The sequence below is a fragment of the Triticum urartu genome, chromosome 3, assembly GCF_003073215.2.
Source record: "Triticum urartu cultivar G1812 chromosome 3, Tu2.1, whole genome shotgun sequence".
NCBI classification, from domain to species: Eukaryota; Viridiplantae; Streptophyta; class Magnoliopsida; order Poales; family Poaceae; genus Triticum; species Triticum urartu.
Genome location: NC_053024.1, coordinates 581,511,025 through 581,530,614, shown reverse-complemented (window position 1 = coordinate 581,530,614; position 19,590 = coordinate 581,511,025). Strand labels below are relative to the sequence as shown.

At 48.2% G+C, this 19,590-nt stretch overlaps 2 protein-coding genes across 2 annotated transcripts; both read right to left on the bottom strand.

The window, feature by feature from the left end:
• Positions 1–2,252: 2,252 nt before the first annotated feature.
• LOC125545142 (probable inactive receptor kinase At5g58300) lies at positions 2,253–7,518 on the bottom strand. The gene is made up of 3 exons (XM_048709024.1): positions 7,076–7,518; positions 3,753–5,111; positions 2,253–3,206 (listed from the first exon to the last, which is right to left on the bottom strand). The coding sequence occupies exons 2-3, from the start codon at positions 5,038–5,040 to the stop codon at positions 2,590–2,592; spliced, it is 1,905 nt and encodes a 634-aa protein (XP_048564981.1). The 5' UTR covers positions 5,041–5,111; positions 7,076–7,518; the 3' UTR covers positions 2,253–2,589.
• Positions 7,519–11,026: 3,508 nt separating this feature from the next.
• Positions 11,027–16,089, bottom strand: LOC125545141 (uncharacterized protein DDB_G0271670-like). The gene is made up of 5 exons (XM_048709023.1): positions 15,840–16,089; positions 15,643–15,744; positions 14,651–14,771; positions 11,926–12,996; positions 11,027–11,642 (listed from the first exon to the last, which is right to left on the bottom strand). Exons 2-5 carry the CDS (start codon positions 15,687–15,689, stop codon positions 11,223–11,225), a joined length of 1,659 nt encoding a protein of 552 aa, XP_048564980.1. The 5' UTR covers positions 15,690–15,744; positions 15,840–16,089; the 3' UTR covers positions 11,027–11,222.
• Positions 16,090–19,590: the final 3,501 nt, after the last annotated feature.

Below are 19,590 nucleotides of genomic sequence, written 5' to 3'. Positions count from 1 at the left end.
ACCATCGCGCCCTTCGCTGGGTCAGGAATCAGCGTCTTTAGCTCTTCTTTAGTGGTCTTCATGAGCACTGCATTAAATTCGTTCTGCATGTCCGGCATGGAGCCGAAGTTCGATCACACCTCCATGGTGCTCTCAAACTTGGTGCGGTCACCAGCCGACCACCCGAGGAAGAATGCCCTCCAGCCAATACCCCAAGGGAAGGGGTTGGCGTTGGAGCTGGAGCTAGAGCTCATGGCGATGGGGAGGAGGAAGGTTGACAGTGAGAGAAGAGAGGGGGTGGGTAAGTAGTGGTGGGCAGGGTGAGTAAGTATAGGGGGATGGAGAGGAGGAGAAGAGTGACAGTCATGTTGTTTTAACTACATGCTCTTCAATTAGCCATGAACTCTGTGTTGTGCTTGACTCCATGAATTGTGTGCAGATCAAGGAGAGTAATGAGATGGGCACGACGAGGGCATGGAGGAGCCCCCAGCAACAAGCGCCGCAACTACGGCCACTATCATCAGGAGGATGGCCCAACTCACTTATGCAAGGTCATCCTTGCACCGAAGATTGAGTGCATCCCATGCCCCTGGACTTCACCAAGCACTTCATCGTGGTACCAACGGAGTTCAAGCTCAGGAACAACACCGGCTGCTCCTGGAAGGTGACGGTCAAGCTGATGAACGGCAGGGTGACCCTGGATCAGGGTTGGGCCACCCACACAGCCGTTCATCAGATCAAGATCGGCTACATGGTGACGTTCAAGCTCCTCACTCCCGACACCCTCAAGGTCATATCTTCGATAACGATGGTATTGAGGTCGTCAACAAGTGCGGGAAGCACGACGAAGCCTTCGCCGCCAATGAGTAGGGTCGGGCCATATCTTTCCAGCGTACTATCGAGTCTGCTTTGAACATGTTTATGGTTTATGCGTTGAACTGTTATGAAGTGTGATACTGCTTATATCTGAATTATGCTAGTTGATGCTCTGTTTATACTTTGTTGTGCTTATGATGTGTGCTACATGGTTGTGCCGAAGTGTGTTGTTAACCTCACCAACTAGCCAAAGAGCTTACCACACACCAGGCGTTGCATACAACCAAACATCATGCCTTGGATTTGTCCACTAACATGCAGGCAACCAAACACCAGACAGTATGGTTCTGCCCGTGCAGGCAAGAAGGCATGCAGACAACAAAATAACATGCAGATGATGCATTTAAGACTGCATTTGTATAATCATATTGGACGAAGAAGTGTATACAATGCCGGTACGGTAGCGCACACGCCCCTCGTGTCGGTCGCCCTTGCCCAGGCTGTCCACCACACCCAACCGCGACAGACATCGCCACGTGAAATCGCCAACAGGACCTCCCCGGTCCCGGCGAATGAAGGCGATCATCCATCCATCATCATCCATGCAGGCAACCAAACACCAGACAGTATGGTTCTGCCCGTGCAGGCAAGAAGGCATGCAGACAACAAAATAACATGCAGATGATGCATTTAAGACTGCATTTGTATAATCATATTGGACGAAGAAGTGTATACAATGCCGGTACGGTAGCGCACACGCCCCTCGTGTCGGTCGCCCTTGCCCAGGCTGTCCACCACACCCAACCGCGACAGACATCGCCACGTGAAATCGCCAACAGGACCTCCCCGGTCCCGGCGAATGAAGGCGATCATCCATCCATCATCATCCCCCATGTTATTACCTGGCCGAGACGCGCGGCCGGCGGCCGTGGCCCGTGGAGTGGACAGCGGAGCGGAGCCCATCCCCGTCGCACTTGCAAACCGTGGACCCGCCGGAGATAGTGGTAGCTGCCTAGCTGGTCCCGTACTCTGGTGAGAAGAGAAGAGAAGAGCTTTGATTGCCGCGCGGCGAGGGCACGGTCCGTCCGTCCGTCCGACCGAACCCAAGAGTGGCTGGCATTCACCAGCGCGACGTGCCCGCGATCCTAACACGTGCCGCACCGCACCCACCGGCCAGATTCACGCCGACGGAGGAACGGGGACTGAAGAGCGCGGTGTCCTCCGCCGACCGGCGTGCTCCAGACTGGAAAAGGCGCGTGCCGAGCTGGGCGGCGACGACGGAGGGCGCGCCGTCCCCGCGCGCTCCAGAGCGTGCCCACGGCGGAAAAACCAACGCCGCGAGCGCAGCCGCCGACGTCGTTGCCGCCTGACTAAAAACGAAGGCAGCAACTGCGACCCACGAATCAAATCTTCTACGTACGCCAAACTAGAAAATCTGACAGGTGACAAACAGGGGGGAAGATCAACTCAATGAATCCCATTAATCACACTCTGGAGAAAAAAATCATGCCAAATTACAGGGCAACACAAACACCAGCAGTACCATCAGATATCCAGATCAGTAGCCTCGCCAGTCACTACTCCGAAAACGGCACAGAAAAATTACCCGAAACGAAGAAAGAATCAGGGATCAACAGAAACCGCACTCCACTAATCAACCAAGCAAGCGGCTATCAACTTTCGCTCAAAGCTATCTATATAACCAACCCAGTAACTATGCAACCTAGCTTAGCTTAGCTAGCTACCTCTGCATGCTAAACACAATGGGACTCCTTTTATCTCCACGCCCTGCCCTCACGGCGCCTGGGCGCCGGTCTCCTCCGGCGGGCTCGCCGGCCCCGAGTACGAGTTCCGGATCTCGGCGATCCGCCTGATCACCTCGTCCATCTTCGGCCGCTGGTCCGGCGCGACGGCCACGCACGCCATGGCCACCTGGAGCAGCTGCACCATCTCGTCCTCGATGTTGGGGTGCCGCAGCAGGTCCACGTCGAACACCTCCGCGGTCCACTCCTCCCGGACCACGGACTGCACCCACCGCGGCAGGTGCTCAACGGAGTCCTCGCGGCCGGGGGACCTCAGGGGCGCCTTTCCGGTCAGCATTTCCAGGAGCAGGACGCCGAAGCTGTAGACGTCCGACTTCTGGGTCGGCTTCTTGGTCTCCAGGACCTCCGGCGCGCGGTATCCGATGAGCCGGGCGGGGGCGGGTAGGGTGGTCATGAGCTGCGCCAGGCCGAACTCGGAGACGCAGCCGTCAAGGTTCTGCGACAGAAGGATATTCGACGATTTCAGGTTGCCGTGGATGAACTTCCCGCTCCCCTCAGCGTGAAGATGAGCAAGTCCACGAGCCACACCAAGAGATATCTTCACTCTCGTCTCCCAGTCCAGTGCAGCTCTTCCAGTGGCTTTGTTCCCTGAAAGTCAACCGCAGCAAATGTCATTCATTTCAACAGTCAACAGACACCATGGACACTAAATCTTATCAACCACTATTTCTGCGGCTGGCATAAGCTACTGTGGGTGAAAGTTCCACAATCTGACTGCAGTCTGCAAGTGCTTAACAACAATGGTAAAGGCAAAATAAATTCATATATCTAGAAGGTTAATGGCTATCAGTTTATTTACAGAAATTGGAGGATTCATCTTAAGAGAGAGTGACCAGAATTATAACAGAAATTTTAGAGAAAAGGACAAAGCGCAAGGATTCAGCATATTAACTAGCATTATGCCACCCCCACTAATAGCATTCCAAATCACTGTGTGACTTTCGAAGTGTATACAGTATGAATTCCAACCAAGTTTTGGAAATGCTTGTAGCCGACTAGTGCCAACAGTTAAGTCTGAGTTACCAATCCTCGCTTCAATGCGGAGAAACATTTTGAATAGGCTAGACCACTAGAAGTTCATAAGCACTAATGGGCAACTGATTGCAAATAAAACAGGTGAAACAAAGAGCATACCATGCAAAACAGCAGCAAGGCTACCAGCTGGGACATAGTCATACACCAGTAGCTTTTCATCTTTGGAGTAATAATAAGCACGCAGCGGAACAATATTCTGATGCTGGCCAATCCTGCCAACTATCTCCATCTGCTGTTCAAAGTCTTTCTTCCCCACCACCATCTCCTTTAATCTCTTGACCACAACTGTGGTGCTATCCTCAAGAACAGCCTTGTAGGTAGTTCCAAAGCTTCCTTTTCCAAGTACTTCAGCCGAAGCTCTCAGCAAATCCTCCAGGTCAAAGTTATATGAAGAACCCTCGAAGAAAACCAGTTTGTTTCTCTCTGCCTCCTGAACACTACTGCTGTAGTCTTCCTTAGGGGTGTCTGTCCTTCCACCTGCAATAGCTTTTCCTTTGGATGACGAAGCTGCGGTTGGTTCTGTGTGTTTTTTTCGCTTGCAAATACATATCAAGAGCACAAGAATCAAGAGAAGCAACAATACCCCTCCTGCAGCAGCAATTGCAATTAGAACACCTGTCCTGATCCTTTTCCAGAAGCTCTTCCTGGGTTTGCTGGGCACTGATGGTGGTGGTGTCGGTGAAGGAGAAGGCACAGTTCCAGGACATGGTTCTAATGGTAACCCACACAGAAAAGCATTCCCTAAGAATGAACTAGCTGGGAATTTCTGCAAGGAAGGTGGTATTGGACCACTGAGGTTGTTGTTGCTCATATTCAAATGCCTCAATTTGGGGAGACGCAAGTCAGGGATGGGTCCAGAAAGAGAGTTGTTCTGGAGAAGGATTGCAGTAAGTCCAGTGAGATTCTGTACTCTCAATGGGATTTCCCCATCAAAAGTGTTGTAGGACAGATCTAGGAATGTTAGGCTGGATGAAAGTGTAGTTGGTATGATTCCAGACAGATTATTATGCTGCAGGTAGAGGGAATGAAGAGAAGGAATAGATCCTACATCAGGAGGGAGGTCAACAGTAAGGCGATTAGACCTGAGGCTCAACACCTCCAGGGCATCAAGCTTGCCAAGCGTATCCGAGGGTATTGGGCCAAAGAGTCCTACTGCAGGTAACCGTAGTGTGTGTACACGGCTATTGTCCGGTGTGCATGTCACTCCAACCCAAGAAGTGCAGACAGGTGTTGTGGAGCTCCAGTTGAGCTTCCTGCCATGGGGCAGGGATGCAGCAAATGCAAGAAGAGCCTGCTTGTCAGAGTTCAGATCGGCACTTTCAGCATACAGGATGCATGCAAAGAGAACAGCAGCAGACAGAGATGCTGCAAGTGTAAGATGCTGCATTGTTCAGACTTGCTGGAAACCAATAGATTTCAACTCTGTAGCCCAAGCTTTCTCATCAGCTCTTCACTCTCCTAGCATGAGAGAAAAAGAAAAGGTAAGTGAAAGTGGCCGACAAAACGTCGAGGCAATAATAGATAGTACATGTAAAAGGAAGATCCCTAAAAAGCAGTGAAGGAAAGAATTCAGAATATAAAACATGAAGCATAAACTTTGCACCTAAATATACTTTTGGCACTAACTGCCTAAGAACTAGAAAATATGCTCAAGAGATATGCAAAAATAGAAACATGGAAGGACTAATAGTGGATTCTCTCCCCTACTCTATCCTAACGAGTTGCAGAAAACCATCTATCATGGTAGCTTGTTTTCAGAAGAACTTAGAGTTAGATAAGCGAGATACTGAAATGTTCCCTTCGATTAACAGTATATGGGTTGCATACTGTCATCTGCATGTTCATGGCTTTAAAATCAATGCCATTTTAGATCATCCAAAGACGGGTTCATCGGCCAGATAACAAATAGTATACATATACAGGGCTTTGACAGACCAAACTTGCATACCGGCTCTGTATTTGGCCAAATAATAGCATACCTCCTCCAACACGATAATGTTCTTGAGAGTTCTGGGGCAGCATTTAAGAACTCTCCTGTTTGTACCTACCTTAGCTATCATTAGGCATAACCAGAAATTGTTCGCTTTGCAGTGCAACTGGAATTGCAACGATCAGAACAGAAGCTGGTGCAATCGCATACTTAAGTAACAGAATAAGCCAATAGAATGATCCAGGGGAGAAATGCTTCCATGGTGAGGCATTCTATGCAAGACACCTCATATTTGCCAACTACTACATAGTAGGCTCCCCTCTCATAGGCTCCATTTGTCTCTTCCTCTAGTCTCCTCAGACTCTAAGCCATAAGACCCACCATCAAGCTGACTGCTCTGGTGGTTCTTATTGGTTCTCAAATTTCAACGGGGGGCAGTTGAGATAATGTGCATGTGACAACAGCATACTGTCCGGCTCATATCACTCATTGGTCTCCTTTTCGTAAAGCAGAACCCAAATTACGCACATTAGCTTAGGACTAGCAAGCAATCATAAATTAAAAAAACAGTGGACAAATGATGCCAAGAACTTGTTTCAACTAGGCTCCCAGAGGAAACTTTGCTAGATTCCCTTTTGTGGAGGCAGGTGATCCCCTTAAGTGTACCACAGCACACTACCACCAGTACCAGCGTACTCACCTAACCTTACATGATCCACACCTGAATTCATGTTACCGTTGTGTTCCCAGTTAGTACTACTCCCTCTGCACACGATTATAAGACGCTTTAGATCACTATCTAAAACGTCCTATGATTGTTTACGGAGGGAGTAGATGCTTACCAAAAGAAACAGCACAGGCACTAAAAGGCAGGGGGCCTAGGGCTAGGGTAAAGCTCTCCGGTGGATGAGAGAAAGCGAGAAACGAAAGGAGAGGAAGGAAAGTAGGGTCTTTGATCTTTTTGGAGGGACGGTGGGGGCTGGCCGGCTGGCATAAATCAATGCAAGTGTTCATGGCTGCATGGGCTACCTGCGCTGGCACGGCCTACACGCATCCATACACCTGACTGTGGACCGAGTGGAGTGCAGACAGTCGATGATTTTCCGTAGACAGGATTACAGCAGTAGAGATTTGCCAGTATGTTGAAAAGAAAAGAAAGAAAATCACCAACTCATCATCTAGAAAAGGAATTACTACCCAGCTCTTTGGCATTAAAGAAACAAAAACAAAGCTTAACTAGCGACAACAGAGCACTTATCAAGCGCAGACCAAACAACGGCCAAGAAACTACATTGCGCTAATCTACTCCACTCCTAAAAACCGGGGGGGGGGGGGGGGGGGGGGGGGGGGGATCGAGCCCGGGTTCCAATCTCGGCGGGAGAGGTTTGGAGGCATCCGAAGGCGTCGCTCGCTGCATCCAAGAAAACACGGCGGAGAAACGGAAGGGGCCACGCGAGGAGAGAGGGAGAGAGGGAGGGAGAAGGCCGCAAACCTCTTGGCAGGCGGAAATCGGGAGACGGCGGAGCGCGTCCTTCCGTCCCTCCCTCCCTCGCGCCGTCCGCCGCAAGATCCAGCCGTCCTCCGCCCACCCGGACTGAAGTCACGCGCCGATCGAGAGCGGCGGCCGGGAGGAGGAGGAGGAGGAGGAGGGTGAGGAGCCGGCCCGATCTGCGCCGGAAGCGGCCGGCATTGCGCGGGGAGAGGGAGAGGGCGGAGCCCGCGCCGGCCGGACCGCCGCTCCGCGCTCGCTGGGAGAGTGGAGGGGAGCGTGGCGATCTCGCTGCGCGCCCGCGACTGAGCTGCGTACTGTCTCTGTGTGTGTGTGCGGGTGCAGAGTGTCGGGCGGGTTACATGTGTGTGGGGATGACGGACGCGGCAGCGGTGGCAGTGGCGCTGTGCCTGTGCTGTAGAGAGGAGAACTGTGCGGGCACTGCGGGCCGGTGGAAACTGCGTGTGCAAATTTGGCGTGCATTTAAGAGAAGCGTCAGTTACCGGGCGCTTGTTTTGGAGTAGAGCAGTAAAATAAAGTCTGGGAACTTGTTAGAGTGACGGATTTGCCCCTGAGGGAGGGTTGACACACATCTGGAATTTGCCTGGTATAGTCCTGGCCATGGGCCGCCCGGCCTGACGCTGCTCCCGGGCCGGGCCTGGGCCTAGGTTTTGAGCCTGAAGATTAGGTCGGGCCGGGCCTGGGTCCGCTGTTTTTGCCATTTACTGAAGAGGGCCGGTGTGTTTTTTGCTGTGATGGGCGGGGCTTGGGTCTGAAAAGTAGGCCCGATGGCCGGGCCGGGCCGGGCTCAGGCCTGAATTTTCTACCTCGGTCTTGGTCGGGCCCGGCCTGGCCCGGAGGATGGCCAGGTCTAGCCTGGTATACCTGCAGGGTATGTGTGTAAGCTCACATGGTCTTTCAGCCTTCTTGTTTTTTTTTTGCAAAACAAGGAAACATCGTAATGCTAGTAAAAGAATTCTTTTAGAATATGTCAAAAAACATTTTGGCTACCCATTTTAATTTTATTTTGCGGGCATACCCATTTTCTTTACACCAAGCTCTGAACCATCATATTCAAATTCACCAGAGGTCACCCGACTCGTTCCTAAGTTTTACCTCGGTCACTGGACATAGGAATACCCGAAATACGGGAACGAAAGTCACATCAGTGAGCACCCGCGGTCACCATGTATGCTTTGGCTCCGTATCCTGCCTACTCCCCATGTACTTGAAAGAATGTATTTTTAACTTTGTTGAAAAGTCAATTTTTTTATATATTTACCCGTATTTATATAATAATATATTAACATTTATGCCATGAAATTAGTAGCATTACATTCATGATAAAATATATTTTTATTTACCTATTTGGTTTCACAAACATTGATATATTTTTGCATAAACTCGGTCAAACTTTAAGATAGTTTGACCCTCCAACAAAGTTAGAAATACATTTTTTTAAGGACGGAGGGAGTACATGGCATATTGTTTGACCGATTGACTCTCCATGTATGTGCCATAGGACAATCACAAAGTGAAATTCATGTGCGGTCATTGGACTTGTCCTCGAAATTCATTTTGATCACCGTATTCAAGAATAAATCAAGGGCGCATGGGCCACTTGCATGTGGTTCTTTTTAGGGGGAAAAAAGTCATGTAGTATTTCTCCCCCAAAACCCGAGCCCCCTGTCCTCATCGTCCGTCGACCACCTCCCAAATCGCCTCTATCGTGATCAATCAATCAAATAGCACACCGATGATTAAAGTGAATTTTGAGGACAAGTCCAATGACCGTCGATGAATCTCATTCTGGCACATATGTGGGCGGTCAAAGGATCAAACATCATGCCATGTAGTAGTAGGTAGAACATGAGGCCAGAGCGTACGCGGCGACCGTCAGTGCCGCTGATATGATTTTTGTGACCTTATTTCGGGTATTTCTAAATCCAGTGGCCAAAGTTAAATTCGGTGACGAGTCCAATGACCTATGACTCGTGCACCAACGTGTACGTAACGTAGCACACCCAGTGTAACCTTGTTTACGCCCTCCGGGCCACGGTTTCGAGACGAGTCGGGAGAGCGAGGCGAGGAGAGGGGGACACGGCGGTACAGGGACAGGCCCGCCGTGCTGCACGGCCATCTCGCAGCGTTCCGGCCGGGCCGGTACCAAACGAGATCCAAACCCTGCGTACAGCTGCCCGGGAGGCGAAGCCATGAGTTGGCATGATGGCCTACTGGGCACCGAGCAGTGCCCCCTGCTCTACCACAAATGTACACCGAGCACGAGCAGACACGGAATAATAACTCCGTGCCACGCCTCCACCGTTTAATCCCGTTCAAACTTCCATTCAAAGTTGCTGGCTCGCTCTCCTGAATGCCTGCCTGCATTTACAGGCCTACAGCTACAGCTAGCCGACTACTCCTACGTAACAACAACGGTCACTCCACGCTACGCGTTCCAGCGCGCTGCGGTACGCTGGCACAGCTAGGAGTACGATCGACGCCAACATTCACGCGTAGTACATAGCTACGTACGTACAGCGGTACAGGTCGGCTTTGACCGACCGGCGTAACGCGAGCGGCGGCTCGTTCCCACCCCGCCGATGGGGGAAGTGGCCTGACGGAGGGAGCAGCGCCTGCACGATCGCCGTGAGCCTTGGCCCGGTGCTGTGCCAGTAGCAGTAGCAGCAGCAGCAGCATGCATTGATTGATTGATTCATGTTACAGGTAGTTGTTGTGGTTGTGATCGTACCACGGTGGTTGGCGAATGTGAAAGCCGTGGGGGTGGAGGAGACCGACGCGGCACGAAAATATTCGTCGCTGGCCGACGTCTCTGTGACTGTGAGATCTCCGCCAGCGTTCAGAGGCCCAGCACTACAGCAGCGGCTGGAATGGATATGGATGGCTGTCGAGGAGGTCCCATCTCGAATGGCGAACCGTAACAGTTCAGAGGGAGAATCTATACCGAAGATGTTCAGATAATTTGCTGCTCTACGCCGAGCCACCGTGGATCACAGGTCGTTTGGCCTACGATTCCAGGATTATTATGCTAACGAAGTGAGGGTTGTATTGTATCTCGTGCTCCGTAGATTGGTACTGTGTCATTTTTCTATCTCCTACAACATGGCTAGCAGAAGCCTAGGACCTAGAAAGCCTAAAACTATTGTATTGACCATCGCAGCTTGCAAAGTACCGCTTTGCCACTAGGATAATGGCAGGATTGAAAAGGTAATAATCTCACCCTGTTATCGGGAGGCATCCTCGAGCACCTGGGAACGAAAGGACCACCAGTGCTTTGTGCCAAGTAAATAACACTGCACTATTGTATTTATACTTTGGCCAAATACAGGCACTCCTCGGGCTGACAATGGATGGGATTTATGCGTCTCCTGCCGCTTGTCATTGCAAAACTGGCATTGCATAATCAATAGGCCAGCCAACCGCATACCTAGAATCGGATCACGGAGGCCCCAAACTGACAGCACGTCGGACAAGACCTACGCAGGCAAGGCAGCAAGCAGGTGGTAACATGGCCATGTGAGTATCTTAGATTTTCAACAAAGTTAACAGCAAAAGACAGCCAAGTAAACTCCAACGAGAAGACCTCCTTGCGAAATGGAACTCCTTGGGCAGACAAATGAGGAGTAAATTTAGGAAACTTTTGTGACTCATCAACAGTTATCACGACGTACATCACAGCGACTGCGTGGCCATCATGGTTGACTCTGAAGCTTAAACATGTGAGTGCACTGCAACACCACTAGATACTCTCCCTTTCAACTTGCAAACCACTGGCAGACCAGGAACAAGGTGACGGTGTTTTCGTAAGAAAAAGTTTATGAACATAAATAGTGGTGTTCCGACACTTGGAACCTCCAATCTCCAGATGCTAGTGGTACATTGTGAAAACCCCACAATCTTGGCATCTTTCAGCAGATACATGAAAAGACGGGGGAAAGGGAAACCAGACCGAATGAGATAACAACATACGTACAACTCTGCGTGGGTGTGTCTGTGCATGCATCTATCAATAAAAAGGCCGTCGAGCAATAAAGATCTTCCTTCATCTAAAAAGAGCAGAATACAGCCTCGCAACTGCAAAGAACAAAACAAACGACCGGACAGATGAAACCTTTACAGACGATAACAATCACAGAGGACCAAACGGCTCTGGGAGCGGCTCGAACCGGTGATCGAACACGGGGCTCTGGTCCGACTTGTCATCGAGGCTGTGCAGCCAGTCCGTGTTCTTTGTGTCCTCCCTTAGCAGCATCTCCTCGTACCTTGAGCTGCCATACATATCCAGTTCGCTCAGCGTCTCTTTAGTTCCCATGCTTTCTCTGTCTGGGGAATCAGTTGAGCTCCCACCGTAGTGTGAAAGGGCTCCAATGGAATCACCGGAGAAGTGCCCATTGATGCTGCCACTGTCGGTGTATGCGTCGTGCTCGCCATTTGAGGTGTGATGGCCAGGATCGGACATTCGAGCTGAACGGCCCTTGGGAGCCGAAGACCGGATGCTATGAGGAAACAGAGATGCGCCACGGATGCCGCCCAGGTTATGTCGAATGTCCTGTCATAAATAAGGGCAATTCAGTTTCTTCTAAATAATACCCCCAAGTATTATTATAATTGCTAGTAAACTGCATCAAATTAATAGTGCACTAGGTTATAGGCTTATATTACAGCTCACAAACCATCCTAAATTTCTTCTAGAGCATCCCAGTCATTAGTCTAGAGATGACTCCATGCAGTGAACACAATAATTTGTTGAAAGCATCACATAAGCGAAAAGAAAGGTTGTCAACCTCTAATGGCATTGCCGCAGATAATGTAAGTATGAGGGTTGAACATACCATGTGCCTGATTGCCATGTCAAGTGACTTCCTTGATATTGTCCTGCCAAATCCATTTTCTTCACTTGTGGCAGACCGAGAGGGTCTAGCAGGCTGACTGTCCATAACAGATCTCTCAGTTTGTCGATTCTGGTGTCCATTGGTAAGAGAAGGTGTCTTGGATGGTGCATCAGAAAACTTATTTCGAGTAATAGCAGGCACAGATATCTTCTTCACAGGAGCTGAGGTAACTGGTTCAGCATTCAGGGTTGACTTGGTTCCCAAACCAATTCCTGGCCGTGCTCTACCAGCAGAGAGTGGCCTTTCTGGTAGCTTTGTCCTTAGGTTAGGAGGAGTGTCACTTGGAAAATCTGGAATATCTAGTGGCCTAACTGGAGCTCGCGGACGTGTATTTGGGGAACTTGGACGGGATGATGGTGCTGAGGAAGGTGCTGACATTCGACCACGGCTGGCTGCCGATCGTCCACTAGATGTTAAGTTATTGCTACCAGAAATCCTCCCAACTGAAGGTGAGCGAGCTATGGATGCAGCTGATGGACGCATGGCAGGCTGGCGTGTAGGTGTAGACGATCGAGAGCTAGAACGGGTCACTGAAGCTGTACTTGAGGAAGAGCTGGTACGAACAATTGCAGGAATTCTACCAGAGGATGAGCTGGGACGACTCACTGAAGGAGCCGTGCTTGATGATGAGCTGGAAACGCTTCGGGGCCGAGAGGTTGGAGTTGATGACCTTGAGTTCTGCGCAGATGTGCTCTTCACAGAGGTTGAGTTGGCCATGGAGCCGGAACCATAAGGACAGTTTTTGACTGGAGTAGATGGACGAGTTTTGACCGGGGTAGGTGGACGGGTTTTAACCGGAGTAGATGATCGTGCTGCCACTGGACGTGAAGCTGGAGCTGATGGCTTTGAAGAGGGAAGAGTGCTAGTCCTCTTGGTCGGGGTAGTAGGTCTCGAACTGACAGAAGAAATGCTTGGAGTGAGCACTGATGACCTGTTTGAAGGTCGGGACATGCTTCGCACTGGTCTATTGGGAGCTGCTGAATGCCCGTTCTCTGTTTCATGAACAGAAAGCTGAAATAAAAACGTGATGCATTTATGTTAGTTTTGATCACTGATCAGCACCATATAGCCAACTAAGAAATAATAGGTGTTAAGGAAAAGTTGTACAGATAAGTATGTTCCTATGGTTGGTTAGATGAGAAATAGTGCAATACAATTATACCAAGTATGTGAATTGCCCCATTCCAAACTACATTGGACTCAGTTGCTTTCACTGGACAATAGTTGCCGTAGATTGTACAAAAGGAAAGGTTTAGCATATGAACATGAGAGGACATGTGTAACATTGCAAAACATTCCAAAATTACTTAACAGAAGTCCAATGGTACAGACAATCGACCAAACACCTGAATGCTATGTATTCTGTTGATCTTCATATAATAGCCTAAATAAAAGAACAAGAGGTTTGCCTAAATTAACATGATTCCTTTTCACTTCCATAGAGTTCGTTGCAACTTTACCAAGATATTATGGTCCATAAAATTGAAATCTATACCTGCAAAGCCTGAAATTAAGATGTGTTACAATATCCTATGAATTTCCCAGGATGTATAAAACTTTTCTTTCACCTTTATCTGCGTTTGTAAGATCAGCAATCAGTTTTTTTTTGTGAGAAAACACAAAAGCTTTGCGTGCCGATGCATTAATTAGAAAGGAGTGTGTGTTACAAGCCTGAGGCTTAGGCTAGCACTTTGTTAGAGCCAATAGAACACCAAAGAAGACTACAACACGGCATGGGCAGCATGAATAATCTCCCTGAGGCCTGACGCCCCGGCATCTACCCACACAGTAGCATGTGAGCAGGCAGTGCACATCAGGGGGCACGCTGGTGAAGACCTGCACGTTGTGGTGCCTCCAAATCTCTCAAATAGTGAACTGGATGAGGGATGAAGTGCCCTTGCGCAACACTGCTGGGACGGCATGGATGGCCAAAAACCATCAGTCAGTGAAGCTAGCCGCTGACTGTGGAGGCTGGGCGGGAGATCAGATCCATGCGAGAGTTGTCAGCCAAAAGGCCATAGAGACCGTGCATTTTTACTACGGTGAGATTGCAGGCCACAAGTAACGGGTCTGGACAACTATTCAAGTTACATAGAATCCTTCAAAACATTATTTTACATTGTTGTCCACGGTATCACTAAATAAAAGAACTTAACGAAATCCCTTGGCCTTGTAGCCTCCTGCAAACCCCTTTTGAACTATGCCGAGTGATGAAAAACTAAAGAGGAAAACTAACACCTTAGCAACAATACGCAGCAGTGAATAGCCACAGCTGATATGGTGCATTCAATAGGCAGGATTTGAATGACTCCAGTGATTTACTTCGACTATTAATTACTATAGGTCAGTTATAAGTTCGCTGCGTTGTTCATGACAACCTCTTCAATTCAGGCATGCGGTATCAAAACGGACACCAATGCCGCCTGCGTGCTTGTGTGACTGTAGTTTTGCACAAACTAGTCGTGAGTCTTGAACCTATTGAGGTTTGAACTCTGGACCCAGTGCGTTCCTAGTTCTATCTGTACAACCCGTAACATGTGCATAGAGGGACATTGACAGGCATGTAACAGGCCAATAAAGCAAGATATACTTCCTTTAAACTACAAGTTAATAATGAAAGCTGAACCACCAGAATGCAAAGATATCTGAAGCAAATAGTACCAACCCTTGATGCTCTGGTGGTTGAGGAAGATCTAGTGACGGTCCGTTTAGGCACATTTGATGGTGGGGCTTTCTCAGCAACCTCCAGTGCAGGAGCACGGGGTGTTCCCGGGGGAGTAAGAAGCCTGAGGAATGCATTCACATGTTATGTAAATCATAAAAGTTAAGCCGAAGCACAAAACACTCCAGCATGAGAAGCATATATCTCATCCAACAGCAAAACACCACATATTTTGGCAAGCACTGGTCATGCGAATGACATCCAAATAAACTTTAGCCTACATCTTGATGGTCATTAATCATCTCACCCCAGTATAAGATGTGGTACCGGGTTTTATAGGTCACTACATAATTGCAACTGAAACACTGCAGTGATTATACACAAAATGGCAACTCAACCAGACTAAGATTGGAAATTAATCAGCTATATTTATGGATCGCCAGTTGCTGCCGGGCCAACCTTCAGTTAATCCTACATGGCTTTGACAGTGCAATAACTCTGTGGCAGTGCAATTGGAGTATCAGTGCAGTATCCAATTTAGGATATCCTAAAGTTGGCAATGCTATCGGCCTGCCTAATTGCAGTGGCATTTATCTATTTTGCCTTTCCAAGATACTCCCATGTTTAGATGAGTAATAAAGTGACATACAGTATGTGTTATGTCCCATGCTTTGCTCCGCTAAGAAGGAGCCCACCGACCAACCATCCGGTTGCAGCTAATCCTAACTAAACCAAGCTGCTTCAGTTATTCGGTATCATGCAATCTTAACCAGAAACAATCACACCTGACACGACCAACAATACCCCACCATATGATTGGGGCAGTACCACAGATTCAAAAACGTCTGAAAACCAACACAGCATCGCAGCCATTACACTAAGCTTGGACCGAGGATTCGCAGTTCGATGGCAAAGGGGGGAAACATGAAATCGCACACAGACTTAGCGAATCAGATCACCGCCAAACGGGAGCAATAATTGGTCTAGTGCATCACCAGTCGTAGTCGTGCTTCCCGATCTCCGTGCCGAGCAGCTCCTCCATCTCTGAATCCCGCCTCAGACTCCAACAAAATCCCCAACTAGATGGAGACCAGCAACTGCGAACACACACGGCAGAAAAAATCACTCATAAACTCAAGCGCATGCGGCCGGACTCAATCAAAGCTGCGGTAACCGCCCGCTGCTTACTTACACTGTCTCCGGCGATCCGGCGGGGCGGCCGGGGATCGCTCCGCCGCGCGGGATCCGGATCCCGCTCGACTCACGCCGACGGCGACGCTCCGAGAGAGCCGCGAGGAGCTCCTGCCACCGTGTCCTCCTTGGCCTTTGCTTGCGGCGATGTGGCGTGCGAGACAGCGACCGGGACGAGAGGAGGAAGAAGCGAGAGGGACGGGTGCGTGCGTGTGCTCGTCGCAGTTATTTTTTTTCTCCTCCCCCCCCTCTTCGGCTGCGCTGTTTTGATTTCCCTTCCCGTTTTTCGAATCGCTGGGCGGGTGAATGCGTGGGCCCTGGCCGTCACGAGATATATCGCTCGTGGGACCAGCGGGCCGCGGGCCCAGTTGCCAGTGGGTGGCTGGGTGCGGGTGGGCGGGGGGCGGGGTGGAGAGGGTGAAAGGCGGGCGGTAAAAGTCTGGGAAAGTCGGCGGCGGGTTTGCTGGGATAGAGGCGACGTGTCGGGGTTATGGGGTCGCACGTCGAGGTCTCCTTGTCGCCGGGCCCATCTGTCAATCAGTCAGCTGCAGATGGGTAAAGGGGGTCCTCGATCGTGTCGTGGGATGGTGGGGGTCTGGTCAAAATTGGAGCGTTGATTGTTGAGGTGGATCGCTGGTCAATAGTGGGGAGGGTGGTTCCATGACCTTTTCTTTTATCGGGTGTAGGTGTTTCCTAAATTTTGAATACTTACACATTTACTATGTGGTCAAAATATGTACTATTCCTAAACTGTCAAAAAAAAGTGTGCGCCGGTATTTAAATTCTTAGCCAGCAAAGCAAAATTGACCAGTATGTTTTTTTTGTTGCGAATAACTAGTATGTTTAGTGTTTGGCAATAATGAAAGTCAAATATGAGCCTCAGTTCCACATGGTGTGCTAACTGATTATCCAGTTCATGCCACACCTTTGGTCAACGACAGCACAGTGTGGCTTAGTTAAATCGAATGATGAACTGTCAAACTAGCAAGAAGCTTTCAGGCCTTGAGGGGTCGAGGTCGATGCAAGGGTAGCGTAGCAGATGAGCCACACGAAAAAAAAATAAAAAAAAGCATGGCATATGAACGACTAGTGTGTATCAGCCCGCAGCTGGACGTGCCAAGTGGAGTAATTTATGCAGCGTCGACGTCAGTTAATGAACGGGAGAAGCTTCCATTTACTAGGATCAGCAGCCTCCCGTGAAGTTTGTTCGCGGGAGCACTTTGTTTGCAATTTTACCTTCCAGCTTTCTTCTTCATTTCTCGCAAAGAGTTACTCTCTTTTGGTTTTGCTTTTACACTTTGCGCTAGTTTATCTTATAGGGTCTTTTTTAAGAAGGATTACCCCGTCCTCTTCATTAAAATGATGCATACAACTATCTTTATTAAAAAAAATTAAAGTATGATAAAATGAATACAAAGATCAACCAAAGCCAGCTTTGAGGCGAATAAATATGTACCCTGACCGCATCAATAGACACCATCTAATCTAGTTGCCTCGAGAAGACATCCGGCTGGCAATCTGAGAGTACCAAACGGTCTAGGCGGCCCACAACTCACACCACATGCGCACACTCTAGAATCCGCTGCTGCCATTTTCCTTCATCCCATCTTGAGGAGGGATCATTGTGTATATCTTGCCAGTCTCATCTGCCGTCGACGTCACCACGACACCAGACATCACTATCTGTCATGAGCATTTCACAACCTTAAGGATCAATTCATCCCGCAAGAAATATGTACTGCAGATGGGACATAAGTGCAGTCTAAATATATCAAGGCACTTCACGGTGCATCAGAAGGTAGAAGGCAGATGGGTGATTGCCAAAAAGTCGGACGGTAAGCATATCCATGGGGATTTTTGAAAGGAAGATACAACTTAATACTATAACGAACACAGGAAGGAATCATTCAAAACAGCAAAACGTCTGAAGAAATATGGCCAACAAGTGTGTCAGTCAGCTAAACTACATGCTGCCAATTAAGCATCACTACCAATGGAACATACTAGAAAAGAAGGAAACTTGAATAACACTCTCTTCACATACATGAACGATTCACTGTCCGTACAACACTAACACTATGTTCACATAAACATTTTAGAACCTTAAGGACCAATTCATCCCACACAGGAACTATCTGTGTCGTAAACGGGACATACATGCAGTCTAAAGATATCGAGGCATGTCAGTTACTTCTCACTAAAAAAAAATAACATGCTTGACAAGTATTGAGCACTTCACAGAAAGTAGACGGGTGATTGCCAACCAGCAAACTTATAAATTTGGACAGTCAACACAATAGCAGCAGCAGCATTCCTATAGACAGTCAAAGAGCAATCTTACATTCACCGGTAGAAAAATGGCCTTTAGTTCCGGTTCTGAAACCGAGACTAAAGAGTCGTTACTAAAGCCTCCCCCTTTAGTCCCGGTTCTTATACGCACCGGGACTAAAGGCCCTCCACGTGGCCGCTGCCTGGAGGTCCATCTTTAGTCCCGGTTGGTAACACCAATCGGTACTAAAGAAAATTTTATGATTTTTTTAATTTTTTTGATTTTCAAATTTCTGAATTATTTTAACCTCTAATTTCTAATCACCCCTCATCACTGCTCAATTTAATCTCTAATCTTTAATCACCCCTCATCATTCCAAATCATCTAACTTCCCGAACGGTCACACATCCTCTCACTACTCCAGCCTGAGCACGCTTAACTTTTGGGTTCTATTCTCCCTCCTTTCTAAGTCTACACTTGTTGTTTTCCTGACAATAATAAGATGTCAATCCTATTAACCCTCAGGAATTTAGCTTGAGCATGAAGTCACACATTTCACTGTTTGAGTTTGAAACTATTGTTCTAAAGAACAACAATTATTTAGTAACACTAATATTTCTTGAATAAGTAGTTTGACCACAGTTTGACCAGATTTGACCAAAATTCAAAAAAACTGAAATAATTATTTAGTAACACTAATACTTCTTGAATAAGTAGTTTGACCATAGTTTGACCAGATTTAACAAAAATTCAAAAAAAAAACTGAAATTTGAGCATAACTTTTTTCCTTTTAAAATTTGAGGATTCTAAAAATTTGCAAACAGGCCATAGGCTGTCAAAATCGGATGCGGATTTTCGTGCTGAACATTTTGATATATTATACATTTTTTTCTGACATTGTATGCAAAAGTTATAGCCGTTTAACATTTTCCCTGCACTTATTGCAAAACATGTCCAAATTTAAGTTTTAAAATTTTCCTAACTAATAGATGTGGTAACATAACTACATCTCGAAGGATTTTAACTTTTGAAGTTTTTATCATTTTCTTTTGCTTTTTACAAAACTGAAAAGGCGATACACAAGGGGGAGGGGGTAGGATTTGAAAATTGCACCATTAGTACCGGTTCGTGGTACGAACCGGTACTAAAGGTCTCAACCCCATTAGTACCGGTTCGTGCCACTAACCGGTACTAATGGGCATCGCACCCTTTAGTATCGGTTCGTGGCACCAATCGGGACTGAAGGTCCCATTTGAACCGGAAGTAATGCCTGTACGGTGCCCTCGCCGCTTGAATCGGGACTAATGCTCACATTAGTCTCGGTTCGTAACGCAACCGGATTAATGTTTTTTTCTGGCCGAACGAAAGCCCTGTTTTTTACTAGTGATTATACACACAACAAATCTTACTACATTATACACACAAAATTCTGGAGTACACACATGAGCATCTAATCAGTGCAATGACCTTGATTAGCAGCATC

Coding starts and splice junctions, on each gene's coding strand:
- LOC125545142 (XM_048709024.1), bottom strand. CDS start 5,040: ATGCAGCATCTTACACTTGCAGCATCTCTGTCTGCTGCTGTTCTCTTT. Junction 3,207..3,752: donor CCTTGCTGCTGTTTTGCATG/GTATGCTCTTTG, acceptor GTTGACTTTCAG/GGAACAAAGCCACTGGAAGA.
- LOC125545141 (XM_048709023.1), bottom strand. CDS start 15,689: ATGGAGGAGCTGCTCGGCACGGAGATCGGGAAGCACGACTACGACTG. Junction 14,772..15,642: donor GGGAAGCACGACTACGACTG/GTGATGCACTAG, acceptor TGCATTCCTCAG/GCTTCTTACTCCCCCGGGAA. Junction 11,643..11,925: donor ACATGGCAATCAGGCACATG/GTATGTTCAACC, acceptor TATTTATGACAG/GACATTCGACATAACCTGGG.